The following is a 19,418-nucleotide window of genomic DNA, read 5'->3' on the forward strand; positions in this document are numbered from 1 at the left end:
GTGTGCCAAGGGGGGCTCAGTAGTACCCCCTACGATATTTCAAAGAAGCAGCCCTCACAGTACATGTCACCTAGATGCACAAAATTTGTTACACACATATATCACCTCCAGACAACAGAAAAGTTTCTTGAGGCCATGTTATAAACTGAACAGAAAGTAAAATATATCTAAAAAAAAAAAAAAGAAGAAGTAGGCTTAAACAGGCTCTATACTTACTATCTACTTCTTGCTAATTCCTCCTAGCAGATTTATTTGATCTATGTAAATTTTTTTTTAGTGTGCTCTCAAGACCTTCATGATGCTAAATTGCAAAGCTTGTGAATTTTTGTCAAACATCAGTGCTGTCGTGGTGCAGCTAATTTTCAGGCCTGATTGTTTATCTGCCCAAATTGACTCATAGTTCTCATAGCACCACCCACTGGGTCTGTTCATCACTGCTGGCAACTTCAATTCATCCTTTCTTTCTTTTTTTTTCCAAATGAATCACATTTTTTAGGGGTTGAAAATACTCACAAACTTTGTACATGCATCAAAACTGTTGAAAAATTTGATATTTTATGGGCCTTAAGCAGGTGGGGCTACAAAATTGCTCAGTATTGCCCCCTACATAACTTGAGTAGCGACAGATGGATTTGACTCACAGACTGCAGCATGCGGTAGTGACGGGACAGGCTGTCACTCAAGATGCCCCACCCTTAAATATGCATAACCTTAAGTCCTAATTGCACATAAATGGGTGAGGTTTTTTTGTTGTATTTTAAAATCACCCCCCATACAGCAGTCATGAATGTTGAGATTAGCTATAGCAATCAAAACTGTTTTTTGTACCGGGCTGTAAACATGTTTATTTCTGCTATAAAGTTGGGTATTTTAACATAGGGGTATATAGGGATTGACTCTGTTTTTGAGCCAGCCTCAAGTGGACATTAGAAGAACTACAGCTATGGTACTTCCACATTGGCATCATTTTAAGCCTCTTGAGTCATACCCCAAACCCAACAGGAGGTCAGACATTTCAAATTGACTGTTTTAGCGTAGCCTATTGTTTTGCCATTTGCAAGAGTGATAATCTAACGAAGTCCTCCTAAATGGGTAACCCGATTTCAAGATGCAAAGTTAGTGATAGAGCAGTCATTTACCAATCAGAAGGTCAGTGGTTCAATCCCCAACCCCTGCAGTCTACATGTTAAAGTTTCCTTGGGCAAGATACTGAAATTGTTGGCGATGGCTGTGATTATCTGATGAGCAGGTGGCACTGTGGTAGCCTCTGCTACAATGTGTTGGGGGATGGGGTGAATGTCGCCTGTAGTGTAAAGCACTTTCAGGAGTAGAAAGACACTCATTAAATGCAGTTATTTATCATATTTACCATTTTGGACCAAACTGGTACACCTGCAGTGCAATTGCCACCAGCATATCTGTGAAAAACGGAATTGTTTTCAAATCATCATATGTATTTTTTGTCTTTGTTCCTCATCAGATACACTGGTCCAAAGTACTGTGGGATTCTGAGCGATAAGAATGGACCTTTCTCTGGTTGTCATGATAGCATACCCGTAGCACAGGCTGTGTCTGACTGTTTGTATGATGTCTGCATCAATGGAGGACGGCAAGAAGTACTGTGTGAGGCCCTGAGCAACTATGTGGCAGAGTGCCAGGAAGCTGGAGCATCACTGCTGCCATGGAGACATCTGAGCAAATGTTGTGAGTTACATATAGTACATTTTTATAAACTTATTAATATCATCATTAACATCATCATTATCACAGAAGGTAAAGAGAAAAAACAACACAAAAATATGCTCTTTTGTATGCTGATCTATTTAATTGGTGGAAAATATTGCAGCTGCAAGTGTTTGTGATCCCTCTCTGTTTGGATCTGTACCTCATTCTGTCTCAGATCTAGTTATCCTCATGTGACAGGTCTTTTTCATACTGGCTCTAACTGTCCTCTAGCCCTATTCATGTGAGGCTTCTTTATGCCTTTGCCAGCCAAAGCTAGAGGCATTATTTTTTGTGCTGTCCATCAGTACCTCTGTACATCCACACACCTTGAGGAAATTTATTGAAATTTAGCACAAACATTCACTTGGACTTGAAGAATGAATTCACTGCATTTTGGTGGTTATAAGTTGAAGGCCAAGGTCACTATGACCGCATCTGTCTTGTTCTTGTGAAGCTGATATATCAAGACCACCTCGAGGATTTTTTTTTTTTTTTCAAATTTGGCACAAATGTTCACTTGGACTCAAGGACAAAGTTATTAGATTGTGGCAGTCATAAGTCAAATGTCAAAGTCTCTGTGACATTCCATCCATCTTATTCTTGGAAATGCATTATTTCATGAGCACCTTGAGGGAATTTCTTCAAATCTGGTACAAACATTTGAGTGGACTCAAGGATAGATGATTATATTTTTGTGGTCAAAGGTCAAGGTCACATAGACCTTGCACTCATCTCATTCTTGTGAAAGTGATATCTCAAGAACACCTTTAGAGCATTTTTATTGGACACAAACATTAACTTGGACTCAATGAGGAGCTGATTTGGTGTTTAAAGGTCAAGATCACTTTGACCTTGTATCCATCAAATATTTTTGTGAACGCAATATCTGAAGATGGCCTTAAGGGATTTTGGCACAAACCTTCACTTGGATTCAGCAATAAACTGATTAGAGTTTTGTGGGTCAAATGCTAAAGGTCAAGGTCACTGTGACCTCATAAAACATGTTTTAGGCCATAACTCAAGAATTCATGTGACACTTTATTTCCATTAAGTCAAAAGTCAATTGTGACATCATAATGTTCTAAAAAATACTCAACATCATAAGTCAGGAACAGAAGGAAAGACATTTGGTCATTTGTTTTGAATTGGTGACACTAATCTTGAAAACTGCTAATTGTAGAGATGAGTGTGAAGCATCACGTTTTCACAGACATGGATGGAAACTGTAAGTGCAAGTAGACTGGTCCATGGAGACAGACAACCAAATGGTGGTATTTCTAGTTTTGATATTGTTATTATTAATTTGCACTTCCGGATCAAGTAGGTTTTTTCAGTGGTTTTTAGTGATACTGAGTTTATTAATTAATAATTCAGAAACAATGCATGACATATAAAATCCCCTATCATTATTCTACAGTTTCAGGTTAGTGGCTAGATAGCTTAATTTCAAAATGTTTTTTTGAATGTGCTAGGCTTGAGAAGCTGCTGTATGGATTATAGTATTCAATGTACAGTAGATACTTCTTCCAGACTGTGAGCATCAAAATAACATCTCTCCTTCTTTCTGTCTGTCTGTCGTCTCATCTCTCCTTCACTCCAGCTATTCCATGTCCAGCCCACAGCCACTACAAAATGTGTGGCTCAGCCTGTCCACCCACCTGTAGTCCTCAGCCAGAGGCGTGCCCTAAGATCTGTGTGGAAGGCTGTTTTTGTGATCAAGGATATGTGCTCAGTGGACAAAAGTCAGTACATTTTTTACCCATTATTTAAGGAAAAATTATTAATTTATTTAATTTTCAGCTTGTAAAATTCTTTAATGACTGTTGTCCAACTGGGAGCTATCAATCCTGAAGACAACTTTAGTCATAATATACCAGGTTTCCTAAGAAGAAGCTGTTATTATTATAGTGCTGTGTTGTTTGTGGGTTGTCCATCCGTCCATCCATATGTACATCTGTTCATCTGTCCCCCATCTGTTCAGCTGGCTCATTCTTGTAAATACAATATCCCAAGATTCCCTTGAGAGAATTTCTTCAAATTTAGCAGAAACTGTCACTTTGACCCAAAGATGAACTCATTCGATTTTGGTGGTCAAAAGTCAAGGTCAGTGTGACCCTGCATCTATTTCATTTTTGTAAATGCATTATCTTATGAGCAGCTTGATGGAATTTCTTGATATTGGGTACAATCATTCACTTGGACTTAAGGATGAACTGCTTAGATTTTGGTTATCAAAGGTCAAGGTCACTGTGACCTCGTCTGCTTCATTCTGGTGAAAGTTATATCTCAGGAACACTTTGAGGGAATTTCTTCGAATTTGACACAAACATTAAGTTGGACTCAGTGAATAGAATTTGGCATTTAAATCTCAAAGTTACTGTGACCTTGCATCTGTCATCCAGGATATAGAGGGGGTATAGATGGGGTTTCCTCAAATTTGATACAAATGGCCAATTGGATTCAAGAATGAGCTGATTATAATCTGGTAGTCAAAGTTTGGAGGTCAAGATGACAGTAAAACATGGTTTTGGCAATAACTTCAGGATTCATACACTCAAATTTCACACAATTGTCTTATAGGATATAACGATGAAGTTTTGACATTTTATATCCAAGAGGTCAAAGGCTGACTTCACTGTGACATCATAATGTTCTGAAAAAACATTTTTCTTTCGATTACTCAGTGTCATAACATGGAAACAGAAGGGAAGACATTTGGTCAGATACTGAGTTAGTGACACTAAACTGTAAACTGTGGTGATTGTAGAGATCTTGTTTGCTGCCGGGGAAAGATGAGCATGAGGCACCCATGTTTTCACAGGCGTGGAAGTACAACTTGACTGATAAGCAGAGGCATAGTCATATGGCGGTATTTCTAGTTTCAATCATGGAGTAGCAGTTAAATCTGGTTGCAAGATTATATCACACTGTTTATTGAAGAGATAATTTGTATTATCAAGGTAGATGTTTAACATATTTAGCTGTGTCATGCACTCTGTGTCATATGCCCCCATAGGCATCAGTTCAGTAGGAGATGGTCAGCAAATGTCTTTAAGACAAACAACTGCTTCTTGGGATGACTCATTATTTTGCTTACTTTGTTCATTTTTGTCAGGTGTGTTATCAGAGAAAAGGGCTGTGGCTGTAACTATGATGGTCGATATTACCAGCCCGGTGAGGTGTTCTGGGCCGACTCATTGTGTGAGAAGAAGTGTGTGTGTGATGCAGCGACACAAAATGTGAAATGTGAGCTTACCAAGTGTCGAACAGGAGAGCAATGCATTATTGTAGATGGAGTCCAAGACTGTTACCCCGTCAGCTTTAAGACTTGCAATGCACATGGAGACCCACACTTCATCACCTTCGATGGACACAGGTTCGACTTCCAGGGCAACTGTGTCTACAACCTGGCCAGTCTATGTGGAGATACTACAGGTCTGAAGTACTTTGAGGTGAGCAGTGAGGAGCATGACGCTTAATTGTCGAGAAGAAGACCAAGTTTTCTACCAAGACACCATGCCCAGTGTACAGTCTATTGATATCAACAAGTGAACATGAGTTTGTTCAGGATAAGATCTTTTTAGTAATTGTCATCACTGACACACACAGTTTTATGACAGAAATTGAAAATCATTTCTAACCATAGTGTACACCACTTCCCACATAGGGTGACAGGAGCATATACACACCTGTAGGGAAACTCTAACTTGTGTGTGTAAACATTTTGGTGATGGGAAATTGGTCTACACAGATGGTGAGGTGGTGAAATGGAGCCAGATGGTGGAAATGAATTGTGAGAAAAACCATTATATGCGTAGTCTCTCTAATAAATTTGGTTTTACTTTGTAGCACATGCTACTTACAGATCCAATATTCAATCCATCTATCAATTTAATCCATCCATCCATCCATCCATCCATCCATCTATCCATCCATCTATCCATCGTTGAGCGCTTATCTGGGGCCATATCATGGGGCAGCAGGCTGACTCCAGATCCTCTCTCCCAAGCAATGATTTTCAGTTCTTTTTTCGGGGACTCAGAAGAGTTCCCAGATAAGATATGTAAGCTTTCTAGCGTGTTCTGGCTCTGAACACTTTTTCAAATAGTAACACAGGGTTCAGGTTAGGCAGGTTGTTCCTCCCGATCATCCCCCTCCAGGTTTCTCCATCATAGTCCACTTAAATGTAGAAGTCCCCTGGAAGAACTCTAGTCAAGTCTCAGGACGAGCGGTAGAGGGTGATGAGGGATCCCTCTTCCAGGAAGTACAGATGCGCAATAGATGTCGTAAATAACAAATGAAATACAATTATGGCAAAACGAAAAGAGAAAGAAAGAGGGGAGGAGAGGGGGAGAGAGGCACAGCAATAATGGAAACAGACGAGTGAGGTGTCCAAAGGCAAGATCACAGCATCGGCGCAACTAGGACCAGACCACGATCAGGGCGAGCAGGGGGTACAGTATCAGTGCAGCCACAGCAAAGAACCCTGTGGCACTCCGAAGCAGATCTTCGTATGCATGGAGGATTGATCATTGATGTGAACAAATTGGGAACGATCTGATAAGTTTGATTTAAACCAGGCAAGTGCCGTTCCTTGAAGGCCAATTAACTGTTCCAGTCTGTGCAGTAAGATTTGATGGTCAGTGATGTCAAATGCAGCACTGAGATCTATTAGGATTAAAACAGAGACCAGACCTGTATCAGAAGCGATCAATAAGTTGTTATTAATTTTTGCAAGTGCCGTGTCTGTACTATGATGAACTCTGAAGCCTGACTGAAAGTCCTGTAATAAACTATTACAGGACTTATCTTGGAGAAAGTCACAGAGTTGATGAGCAACCACTCTCTAAATGATTTTAGAAATAAAGGGGAGATTAGATATCGGTCTATAGTTAGCCAAAATCTCAGGATAGAGAGTGGGCTTCTTTAGAAGGGATTTAATGACAGCTACTTTAAAGGACTGTGGTACATAGCCTTTTAATAAAGACACATTGATTATATCTAATAAACAGTTGTCTAATAAGGGGAAAACTTTCTTAAGTAGCCCAGTTGGGATGGGGTCTAGCAGGCGTGTTGATGGCTTTAGATGCAGAAATCAAAGTGTAGAGTTGGCGAAGGTTAATTGGGGGAGAAACGGTCCAAATACATTTCAGGCCTTGCTGCCATATCCAGGCTACGTGTGTCCGGGATCAGGTCAGTTAAGGGCAAGAGGTGATGGATTTTATCTCGAATAGTTATAATTTTATCATTAAAGAAACTCATAAAGTCGTCACTGCTGAGGGCCAAAGGAATACAAGGCTCTATGGAGCTGTGACTCTGAGTCAGCCTGGCTACAGTGTTGAAAAGAAACCTGGGATTGTTTTTGTTTTCCTCATTTAATGATGAGTAATAGTTTGCCTTGGCATGGTGGAGGGCCTTCTTATACATTTTAAGACTATCCAGCCAGACTAAACGGGACTCTTGCAGGTTGGTTGAACGCCAGTTTCTTTCAAATTTTCACAATGTTTGTTTCAATTTGCGGATCTGGAGGTTAAACCATGGGGCTAATTTTCTTTGTTTCACTATTTTCTTGATGAAGGGTGCAACAGACTCAAGAGCTGATCACAGTGAGCCAGTAGCATTATTGACGAGACAGTCAATTTGAGAATGACTTAAGTTAGTAAGAGTATTCGCAGTCACTTTTGGATATAGAATTGAGGTTAATGCAGAAGGAATCAGTTTCTTAAATTTAGCCACTGCTGAATCAGATAGACATCTAGAATAGTAACTCTTACTGAGAGGCTTGTAGTCGAGTAATAAAAAATTGAAAGTCATTAAATAATGCTCTGACACAGCTGGAATCTCAGGAAAGACTAATAAATCTTCAATATTGATGCCGTATGCAAGGACAAGATCAAGGGTATGGTTGTAGTGGTGGGTGGGTTTATGTACACACTGACTGAAGCCAATTGAATCCAAAAGCGTGGAGAAAGCAGAACTAAGGCTATCACTATTAATATCCATGTGAATGTTAAAATCCCCTGTGATAATAATTTTGTCTGATTTAAGCATTAAACTTGATATAAGCTCAGAGAATTCAGATAGAAATTCAGAGAATGGGCCAGGGGCATGGCACACTATAACAAATAGAACTGGCTGTAGAGTTTTCCAGGATGGGTGAGAAAGACTAAGAAAAAGGCTTTAATATGAACTATAGTTTAGCTTAGCCTTAGTGTGAATTTCTAAGCTTGAATCAAAAATAGCAGCGACTCCCCCTCCTCTGCCAGTGTCCCATGCAATTTGACTATTTATATAACCAGGAGGAGTGGATTCATTCAGGCTAGCATACTCATCAGGACACAGCCAGGTCTCATTGAGGCAGAGTAAATCAATATTATTATCCAATATTAGATCAGTGACTAAAAGAGCCTTGGTTGATAGGGATCTAACATTCAAGAGTCCACTTTTAACTCTCCTGTTATGATGCTCTTTGACAGGAGATGTATTAATTTTTATGAGATTTTCTTGTACAACTTCCCTTTTGTTTATTTTAGCTTTAAAGAAATGAAGTGGTTGGGGGACAGGCTGTTTTTATAACATTTATATTATGGGTGTGTGACTGTGCTAGAAGCTCAGAGAATCGTGTAAGACTGCAACTCTGCATCCCGATCCCAACTTTGGGATGTCATGGCTTTGGGCCTCTAACGCCAGATTCCTAGAGAGGAGAGCAGCTCCATCCAAAGTGGGATGGATGCCATCCCTCCGGATAAGACCAGGTTTACCTCAAAAAGACCACCTCAACAACCAGCGGTTGAGTGATGACATGCAGCTAAACATGTCATCACTTGTCACATTGGGGAGGGGTCCAGAGAAGATTATGGTGTCCGACATCGTCTTTGCGTACTCACACACCAACTCTATGTTAATTTTAGTGACCTCAGATTGGTGTAACCGGGTGTCATTGCTGCCGACGTGAATAATAGTCTTACTGTATTTACGCTTAGCATTAGCCAGCAGCTTCAAATTTGACTCAACGTCACCCGCTCTGGCCTCAGGGATACATTTGACTATGGCCGCTGGTGTCAGTTACTTCATGTTTTGCAGAACAGAGCTACTAATGACCAGGGTTGTGTCCTCAACAGGTGTGGCACTGAGCGGGGAGTACTTATTTGAAACGTGAAGGAGGGGTGGGTGGTGTACCGTGGGCTTCGCCTTACTGTGCTTCACTCGGACAGCTAGCAGAGGCTTTGCTATGTCAGTCCGCACCGGCTACAGGGGGCATGCTAACAACCGCAACTAAAGAGGGATTTTCCATGGTGCAGAGCCGTGCTTCCAGATCACTAAGCCTCACCTCCAGTGTAGCAAATAAACTACACTTGTTACAGTTACCACTATCACTAAAGGAGGCAGAGGAGTAAACATCTGACACATTGAGCAGGAGAGAGCAGCAGAAGAGGGAGAAGAGCAGGGAGAAGCCATCGCTAACCAGAGCTAATACTAAAGTAGCTAACAGTGAGTGAACGGCTGTGTGATTAAGCAGAATACAAAAACCACTGAGAGTAGAAGACAGCTGTGAGTGATTGAGTAAAACTTGTGTGAGGTTTCAGTCACAGACAAATAAAAAGCAGCCGAAGTAAGGATTAAGTTAGAAGATTAGCTGGGAATCGCTCCTAGGAGCGGCACAGAGACACCACCAGAGGCACAGACAAAGATGTACCGGATGTGAGGTAACAAGCTTACCCGCAGTGCTTCAGGACCATCTCAAGAGTCCCTGGTCAGTACCCTTTCCAGGACACCGCCCAGAGACTCCAAGAAGGCTGAGTACTCTGAACTGCTGTTTGGTGCATACACACAAACAAGCTTTAGAAAAGTGGTATACAAGTGCAAGTCAATTATCACCACTCTCCCATCAAGTTTGTTTTTATAGATCACAGCTATGACGTGGAGAGAAGACCTCGTTTTCTTGCTTATGCAACATATGTTTTGTTTCCTGTATCCTTAACCTGCCCTACACTGTTCCTTTTTTTCTCTCCTTTCATCCACTCTCCTGCCTGCTATCTGTCCTCTTTACTCCTCTTTTGCTGAATTGCAGATAAACCTGGAAAATAATAACCGTGGAAATAAAAAAGTGTCATATGCCAAAGCGGTGACAGTTAAAGTCTATGGCATCACATACAAACTTTCAGTGGACCGCCCAGGCAAAGTGCTGGTGAGAAACACGCACACACCACACACACACACACACACACACACACACACACACACATACACACTTCTAGCTCTCTAGAAATAGATAGATTTTTCATAAAGCTGGGGCTTGTGGCAACATTTAAAGGAATGATATGTGTCAGTCAAAACTGATACTGAAAGCATGTATTTTCTGGTTTAGAAACCCAGCCTGTCACTGTATCAGCGCTCCTTTTTACTTAGATTGTTAAAAGTATAAGAGATCCACAACTCAGGGACCATCTTTAAAAATCCAAAGTCTGATGACGTTTTCAAGTTTCTACAGGGTCTGTGGCTGAACTTGTGTTAGAGCAATTGAGTTTTACACTGGATGTAAGCACCACGAAACAAGCTGATTTTTCATGGAGCATTGACTGTTGCTTTTTGGCACCCATTTTTAGCAATGATAATGTTCACACTGGACGCACTGTGGCCCTGAGCTCTGCAGCCCCAAATCATAACAGACATAAAAATAATGAATGTAATTTATGATAGCATGTAATGTAAGTGCAGTTGCAGTTTATGTATGTGGTGATAACAGCCATGTGTATATTAATAGTGGAGGCATGACTAATAATAATGGCAGTAGAAGGTGGTGTCGAGTATGATCACGGCATCAGTGCAACCAAGACCCATGACGTAGCCACAGACAGGACCACAGCACAGCACAACCATGACCATGATCCAAGTTGAGACGTAGGAAGGACCACAGCATGAAATCAACCATGATCCAGGTGCAGCCAGAGGCAGGATCATAGCTTCAGCACAACCATCACCACAGTCCAAGCGCAGCCATGATCTGGAAAATCTATGAGACAAGGGAGCACAAACGCTTAGCAGAAAAAGCAGAGTTAGTGTTATGCAGTAAAACGTCATAAGTGTTTGCAGATAAAGTGAGCGAGAGAAGGAGAGAGGAGCTCAGTGTATCATAGGAGGTCCCCCCAGCAGACTTAGCCTATGTCAGCATAACTAGGGGCTGGTCCAAGGCAAGCCTGAGCCAGCCCTAAATATAAGCTTTGCCAAAGAGGGAAGTCTTTAGTCTACCCTTAAATGTGGAGATGGTGTCTGTCTTCCTGACCAAAACTGGAAGATGGTTCCACGAAAGAGGAGCATGGTGGCTGAAGGCCATTCCTATTCTACTTTTAGAGACCTTAGGAACCACAAGTAATCCTGTGTTTTCAGAACGCGGTGCTTTTGAAGGATGATATCATGGAGCCTGACCATTTAGAGATTTGTAAGAGAGGAGAAATATTTTAAATTCAATTCCGGATTTTACAGGGAGCCAGTGCAAAGAAGGTAAAACAAAAGAAATATGATCTCTTTTCTTGGTTTCTGTTAATTTCCTCAAAGTTTTGGCATCTGCTTGTTTTTTTGTGAGCCACAAAGGAATCTGGAGAGAAAACACAATGATAATCTCTTGAAAACAATATAGAGGCTATAATACAGTACAGATATAGATAAAATAAATAAATAAATAAAATAGACTATATATATATATATATCGACACACCCCATGCTTCCACATATTTGTCAGTCTAGATAGAGTGCGAGAGAGACAAGAAGACACACACACTGGCTAATGTCTCTAGGCTTAAGTCTCTCACCACAGTATGAGGAGTAGAGGTACAAATATAATCCAAAACCTTATTTGTGTGTGTTTTTGTGTATTTTCTGCAGGTAAATGGACTGGAAAACTCTATACCATTCGCCCATTCATCCAGTGATTCAGCGGTCCAGATTTACCATAAATATAGAAAGGCTGTCCTTGAGACACACTTTCTGAAGGTATAATTAGCCAAACATATACAGTCATGTATGTAGTATTTATAATACCACACAACCCTTATTAACTCTGTTCTATCTCATACCTCACACTGGTTTAACCTATAGTCTACTATTTTTATTTGGCTTATCTTTGTCTCACCTTGAACTGGAATGAAAATTTTCCTTTACATTTCTTGCTGTTAAAGGTCTCCTTTGACTTTGCAAGTACAGTGTGGGTGGAGCTGGCAACTAGTTATAAAGGTGCAACCTGCGGTCTGTGTGGAAACTTTAATGATGACCCCGCTGATGACCTGAAGTTGCCCAATGGGAAACTGGCTTCTAATGCCAATGAGTTTGGAGTGAGCCAGTGGCTGGCAGATGTGGAGGGCTGCTCCCATGAGTGTAAGCAGCTGATAAACTGTTCTTTATCTTCACCTGTGTGGTGTGCATCTTTGGTCCCTTTCAGACATACACCTCTTTACATTCATATGATGGCCATTTTACAGTCTCATATCTAAAGAAGCGCCCAAGTCACTTTTACTATAAAAGTCACAATGGCAAAACTAGTTTCTCTTTAAAAACAGAAAAAATATAATGAACAACTTTGCAAAGAAAGTCCTGCAAACTGCAAAAAAAATTATAAAATGTGACAAAGGAAGTGAATTGAAAATTAGCTGAAAAGTGTGTTTGAGGGGAAAAAGAGTTATAATTATATATTTAAAATTATGTTAAAGAAAAAAAGTTTTTTTTTCCCTTTCATCGTCTTGTTTTTTTGTTGTTATTTGTTTATTTTGTTTTGTTTTTTCCTTTCCTTTTTAATTTTTTTTTCACTTATTTTCAAGTAGTTTTCTTGTAACTCTTTGTTAATTTTTGGTTAATTTACAGGCCAATTCTTGTTAAGTTACACGTTGCCCTCCAGTGTTTAAGAAAGAAATTGAGCTGATATGCTCAGGTTTCAAAAGGTTGAAATTGCTTAAATAATGCAAATAGTTGAAAAAAATTAAAAAATTTAAAGTCGGGGTAGTTGGTAAATTCTAGCCCTATGGCACAAAATGCAACAATGAATAAATCTGCTGATCATGAAATTTGTCCATGATCTCGTAACTGATCCTGATAAAGTACCGCCACTATGGGCACACTTTTACAGTATTATTATTATTACAGTTATTATTACAGTCATTTATACATTAATCTGGTTAGTTGCCTTTGCTGAGCAAAGTTTTTCAAAACTTAAGCTAATTAAAACATACCTGTGTTCAACAATGGGACAGGAACGTCTAAGTTGTCTTGCTGTTATCAGTATTACTGCAGAACTTGGCAGCAGGTGATGCAGATGTGTTTTCCTCCAACAGCTGCTGAAAAATGTCTGTTCTATAGTTCCTCTGTAGGAGCGTTGGCAAAGTTTTGTAACTTTTCTTTTCTTATGTGTGAGCAAAACAACAAAGCAATTTGCTGAGGACCCCCACATGGCCAGCAGCAGCCCTGTTAACATGTGATCAATTTGAAGTCTAATAATAGCCACCTAATAATGCTTTGAATCAGTATTTCTCTATTAGCTCTTTGAGACAACCAACAAATATAAATATAGTCACTCTATAAGCATAACAGTGCTGCAACTTCTGTCCGCTGAATTTGATTTTCTCATGTGGGCCCTGAGGACAAATGCTAAAACTGTCCAGTCAACACTTCCCTGTCATGTTCACTCCTCATGGTTCACTTTTTAAAAAGTCAGCAAGCAGGAGCTGAACCAGAACTAACATGAAACAACGTATCATTTCTCCCCTGGTCCGGGCCAAATGAACCAAACTACAGGTGTGAAAGCAGTCTTATACCTTAACTGCAGTCAAACTTAAAATTCACATGAATTTGTTAGAAAACTAGATAGTATTTCACTTGTTCATCAGTTCAACAAGTTTGAGAGTGCTTCTTCACTATGTGGGAAAAAAAGTGATTTAGTTAATTATCGTGATTTTTCCTCATACAACTTAATTAATTTTTTTGTCATGTCAGCCTTATTCAAACAAGGAGGTGGAAAGAAGTTGCATCTTGGTGCTAATCCATGTGTAAGGTGACCTCAAAACAAAGCAAGGGAGTAGGTAACAGGTCCAACAACATGGACCTTCAACCGCTGTATTTCCCTCTTTGTGTCACTTCCTGATAACCAGTGGCAACCTATTAGCTGTTTGAGTTCAATGTAAATATGTTTGTAATGTGTGATGTGTTTGTGCTGCCAGGTAAAGACTGTGCTCAGCCGCTCCCCACTGACTTCACACCACCCAGCTACACATCAGTCTGTGATATCATAACAGCAAAGGATGGACCCCTGGCTGACTGTGTGGACCGAGTAGATTCAAAGCACTACCGTGAAGACTGCATCTATGACATGGTGCTTAATGAGGGAAAGCAGGAAGCAGCCTGCAGCATCATCAGTAATTATGTGGAAGAGTGTCAGAGAGCAGGAGGCTGTGTCAGGTCATGGAGGACTAGGCGTTTCTGCTGTAAGTGCTTTGTAACATATGTGTGTGGGTGCTTATTCTCTCCGTCTTAAAAACATGTTGTCAGTGGTCTTGAAAATTAATTTTTGACCTGAGAAACATTAGCATGACAAAAACACTCCCAACACAAGGTCAAGCTTACCTGTTGCTCCGTACGCTTTCAACAACTCATGACCCTCCTCAGTAGATGGAGTTTGCTCAGTTGTCATGGAGATGGTTTAGCTGTCATCACACCAAACAGTAGCAAGTTCATGCAGTATAGAAACAAGGCACAATGCATCGAACCCTGAGCGTTGCTAAGCTATGGTTATAGCTCCACTTGGTTATAAATGCTCTCACTATGCAAACAAGGGCTGAAACACTAACAAAAAGCCTGCAACAAGCTAATAACATCAGATGTCAGCATGTCAAAGGATTATTTTAGCACCTTCCAGAGAGGAAAAGTTACAATTAGCTTCAATCTCTACTGTTTGTCTGGTCAAATTAGCAAAATACCTCCTGCTCATGATACACTTAGTGTCAAGATACAACAGTTTCCCCATTCTCCCTGCTGATCCTTTACTTCTGTATCCTCTTCCGTCCTCTTAAAAGCTCAGTGTTTCAGTTTGGCAGCTTATAAAAACTTAGTTCTTTACATTGTCAGTATCAGCAGCTTTCGGACAATTTTCTGTTGTAAATGTCAAGGAGGCACCTTTATGCAATACAAAGTCAATGGAAAGCATGGAATTGTTTTCCCTCTCGCTGGGGGCGGGATTTAAATGCGCTCTGTCTCTACACTCAGATGTTACTTTTTTAATGCTGACATTACTTGTGTAAGGTAAGGTCTGTGCTTTTATCGTTCAAGTCTTAGAAATTGACACACTCAGCAGCCCATCTCAGCGGGCTGTGGAGGAGAGAGGGGTTCTGCAGATGCTCCACCATGGTAAATGGTAAATGGACTGTACTTGTATAGCACTTTTCTAATGTTTTCAACACTTTCACAGGACATGTCACATTCACACACACATTCACACAGTAGTGGCAATGTGCCACCTACTAGGTAGTAACCATTCATTTGCACACATGCACACTCAGATGACGTGGCATCTGGAGCAATTTGGGGTTCAATATCTAGACATGTTGCCCGGAGGAGCCAGGGATCAAACCGCTGATCTTTTGATCAGAGGACAACCACTGTACCTCTGAGCCACAGTCACCATCTGGTGAAGCATACTGCCACCCTAATGTCTATTCGCAGAAAATGGACAAAAGAGTATGCTCACAACTGCAGTGACATGATCAAGTTGTATTGTATTGTGTGTGTGTATGTGTGGTGTCTTTTAGGGATGCATTGTCCAGCCCACAGTATATACAGTCTCACAGCTCCTGGCTGTCCAACCAGCTGCACCTCTCCATCTCCACCGGTTGAGTGTAAAGCCCCGCCCAGCGAAGGCTGCGTTTGTATCCCTGGTTACCTGCTGAGTCAGGTAATCCTCCACACTGCTCCACCCTCTTCAACTCACATGTGACTTCCTCCTTCCTCCTCTCCCTCTTTTCAATTGGCTCGCGGCCAAAAAGACACGAGTGGGACGGACATCTCTGCTTTTAACCTTTTATCACATCTTGTCATTTTTTCAACTCTTCACTCCTCATTTTGCAACACTCACACTGTCTCTGCACATGCTCACATACTTAAGGGATTTTCGTATGAAAATATCATGGATTTGTATTTGGGCCGTAGTTGGTGTTTTAGAAATACTGAGGCTATGAGTCCACATTCCCCCAGTGCAACTATAATAATAACAATAATAATAATAATAGTAAACTTTATTTTTTATAGTACCTTTAATACAAGAAATTCAGCACAAAGGGCTTTACAATAAGGACAATATGAGCAGTGGGTGCTTTACATTGAAAGAGACAGAATAAACATGAAATAGGCCAACGAGTCAAGTCAATATAGAAAGATGATTAAAAACAGTAAAAAAAAACACTAAACAGAACCATAAAAAACCATAAATCGTTAGATGAGTAAGATAGAGCATTTTAAAAGCATTGCAGCAGAATGAAGTGTAGAAAGAAAGGGTTGTGGAACTGTATCAGAAAGCCAGAGTTACTTAAAAGCTAGAGTGAACAGATATGTTCTTACCTTTTTTTAAAAGATATTTAGTGAGCAGGCTTCTCTTATACCTAAATTTAGTATGTTCCAGAGCATTGGGGTGTGACTGATAAACACCACTTCCCCTGTTTTCTTTCAGCTGTTGCTGTGAACCTCTTATTTACCAGCAGCAGATGAACACGTTGTTCAAGGCAAATAGTTACTGAGGGAGTTAGCAGCTGATCAGGGAGTTAGAAATGATCTCACATTAAGAGGAGCTCATTGTAGGGATGTCCAGATCAAGTTTTTTGATCCTGATCCCAGGATTGAGTATCTGCTGATGCCCAGTCCAGATATGATACCTGTATATACCTGGATAATACAGGTGCACAGTACACACTTCAAGTACTTAAAAGTTATTCAGATCAGTCCAGTGTATATGCTGGACAGTTTCATAGCTCTGCAGTGCAATACAAGAAAAAGTGTCTGCATACAAACAGTTTCTTAGAGGGTTTTGATCTTATTTTTACCAAATCACTTATATGGCTCTTACCACAAGTCCATTTAGTGCAGCTTTAAAGAAAAACTAAATTGTCTTTAGAAATAGTTCTCAATTCTCGTTTGTGTTTTCAACAAAATGACAAAATAAACTAAAATTTGTTTTCAGAAATTGCTCTCAAATCCACACAGTGTGGTATTGTAATAGAAGTACTGAACACTATAAATAAGTCATATAATGAAAGTAGTGTTATCGCTAAACTATAACATTCCCAGTCACATCATGAAAAATCTGTTTCTACTTCAGTGGCAGCACTACAATAAAACCTGAAAATGTGCCACAAACTGTGCTCTTCATTTACGATACCCGTGTGACGTAAGAAAAAGATCGGGCAGGGTGGGAACTCAAAATAACCAAACCCCATTCATTAAATTATTATTATTGATCAGCCCAATACCAATCCTTCAGATCCGTTTAGGACATCCCTACTGATTTCAGCTTCAGAGAGCCTTTGACAGGAGAGCGGTTAACCATAGACAAGTTTCAGATAAGTGAGACAGGAACCAAATGCTCTGTAATTTCTACAGTTTGTTTGCCCATTATACCGTCAGCTGTTTAAGATTATCAGTGAGCTTAAGGAAGCAGCATGACGTCTGTCATATCAGGAACTACAACTTGAAAGAGGGAACCCGCTTTGAGAAGGTGATGTTTGCACATTTCAAGTCAACCCTTTTGACATCACTGCTGCATTCAGACGCCTTTCAATTTTTTTTTTTTAAATATTAGCTTTGGTAGATTTAAAGAACTATTTTTTTTTTTTTCAATAATTGTAGCTTCGCTGCGGGACATACAAAATATACATCAAAACATGCAGAAAATTTGTGAATAGGTTGCTATGACTTTTAAAGGGTTAAACAGAGAGACAACTTTTTGTTCAAATACTTCAACAGTAGCAAATTCAGTCAGAACTGTTTCATTTAGTCCAAAGTAACATTTGTCAACTGTGTTAAACAATATAAAATGTGAAATGGTTAGCCTGGCATGAAAATGCATATTGTGAGGCTTTAGTTTGTTTTAGAAATCACAGATGTTACATTCAGAAGGACCATGTAACTGCAGCCACTACAACAATGTAACTGATTGAACTTTGACCTTCCAGGATCGCTGTGTGCCATTGGCTGAGTGTGGCTGCTTCTATAACGGTCAGTACCTTGTGTCTGGTCAGGGGTCGTACGTTGACTCTGAATGCCAGCTACTCTGTGCATGTCATGGAGGGCGTGTGAGCTGTAAGTCCAAACACTGCCCAAAAGGCCAGAGCTGTGGAGTGCAGAGGGGAGTGAGAGGCTGCTACGCCAACCGCCAACAGCATGCCAAAGGATGAAAGAGAATCAGACAAATGCAGACCTTCATCACCTCTTCATTGAATCTGTTTTTTGGGTAAATTTACCTAACAATATTATTTTTATACTGTAAACTATCCTTTAGCTTTATTCAGGTACTAGAGGCCATAGTGTGTTACTGCTGTTAAAAAAAACAACTAAAAGTCAAAGTCAATATATTCTCAGTCGCCTGTTTTTGACGTGTATGGTCATGTTCGGGGCTGCAATGTTTGATGCTGTTGTTCTGCATTATACATTGATTGATTTTACATCATGTGAGGAGGCTAAAGAACAGAAAAAATCAAGGCGCTATATTGTAGGCAGCTGGACTTGTTTCTTGAAGACGAAAGCCTCTCATCTGACTGGCCTCTTCAGTTCAGTTGAGAACTCAAGCAAGTCGAGTTGTTCATGTTATAGCACCTAGAATCACCATGACCTGGATGACTGAGAATCTTCAACAGCCGTAACAGAAAGAGCTCTCTCTGATGATAAAGTTTAACAGCAGCACAAACCGCAGCCTCCAGAATGATCCTGAGGTTCTATTAACGAATCTTTAGAACTGTTTGGTCCAACAAATGATCAATGATCATTTTATAATGTGACTTCATCGTAGAATTACCTGATGATTGGAAATCAAATGAGGATTTTTGTTAACTGTGGACGATTACAGTCATGTTTGTGAGCCGCTTCCTGTATTCTCTTCTTCCTGATATACATGTATTTCAAATCATTAAAAAGTATTTCAGCAGCATCACCATCTGTTGTGTCTGTGATTATATGTCTGTTGACCTTTGTCTTATATTATTTATTCTTTTAGTTAAAAAATGAAAATGATGCAATGAGACAGTGATGAGCTTTGTTCTTTTTTGTTGCTTACCAAGGACTGTTGCTCAGCAGTGCGGGATCTCTGTTGTCGTACTTTAGGTCTTACCATGCATCACACATGTTCAGTGGGAGTCAGGTCTGGACTGCAGCAGGTCAATAGTCTAGTAGCTGCACTCTTTTACTATGAAGCCACGCTGTTAGAACATGTGTAGAATGAGTCTCATTATCTTGCTGGAATAAGCAGGGACATCCCTGAAAAAGACATCTTCTGGATGGCAGCTTATGTTGTCCAAAACCTCAACGTACCTTTTAGCATTCACGGTGCCTTCACAGATGTGAACATATCCTTATGATGCTTTGTAATGGTGACAGTCTGGATGGTCCCTTTCATCTTTAGCTCCAAGACTTGCATGATTTAAAACAACTAACTGAAATGTGAACTCGTCAGA

The 19,418-nt window shown here is 40.2% G+C and overlaps 1 protein-coding gene across 1 annotated transcript in view; it reads left to right on the plus strand.

Annotated features, from left to right (window-relative positions):
• Positions 1-18,895, plus strand: part of LOC121945791 (IgGFc-binding protein-like) — a 69,697-nt gene extending 50,802 nt beyond the window's left edge. The window contains exons 28-36 of the mRNA XM_042490126.2: positions 1,481-1,704; positions 3,326-3,467; positions 4,841-5,177; positions 9,797-9,913; positions 11,608-11,715; positions 11,901-12,096; positions 13,929-14,192; positions 15,513-15,655; positions 17,925-18,895. Of these exons, the coding sequence (XP_042346060.2) occupies positions 1,481-1,704; positions 3,326-3,467; positions 4,841-5,177; positions 9,797-9,913; positions 11,608-11,715; positions 11,901-12,096; positions 13,929-14,192; positions 15,513-15,655; positions 17,925-18,146 (1,753 nt within the window). The 3' untranslated portion in view covers positions 18,147-18,895. The remainder of the gene's footprint in view (positions 1-1,480; positions 1,705-3,325; positions 3,468-4,840; positions 5,178-9,796; positions 9,914-11,607; positions 11,716-11,900; positions 12,097-13,928; positions 14,193-15,512; positions 15,656-17,924) is intronic.
• The last annotated feature ends 523 nt before the right edge of the window (positions 18,896-19,418 follow it).

The sequence above is a fragment of the Plectropomus leopardus genome, chromosome 11 (assembly GCF_026936395.1).
Source record: "Plectropomus leopardus strain MGB_pleo_1.0 chromosome 11, ASM2693639v1, whole genome shotgun sequence".
Classification (NCBI taxonomy): Eukaryota; Metazoa; Chordata; class Actinopteri; order Perciformes; family Serranidae; genus Plectropomus; species Plectropomus leopardus.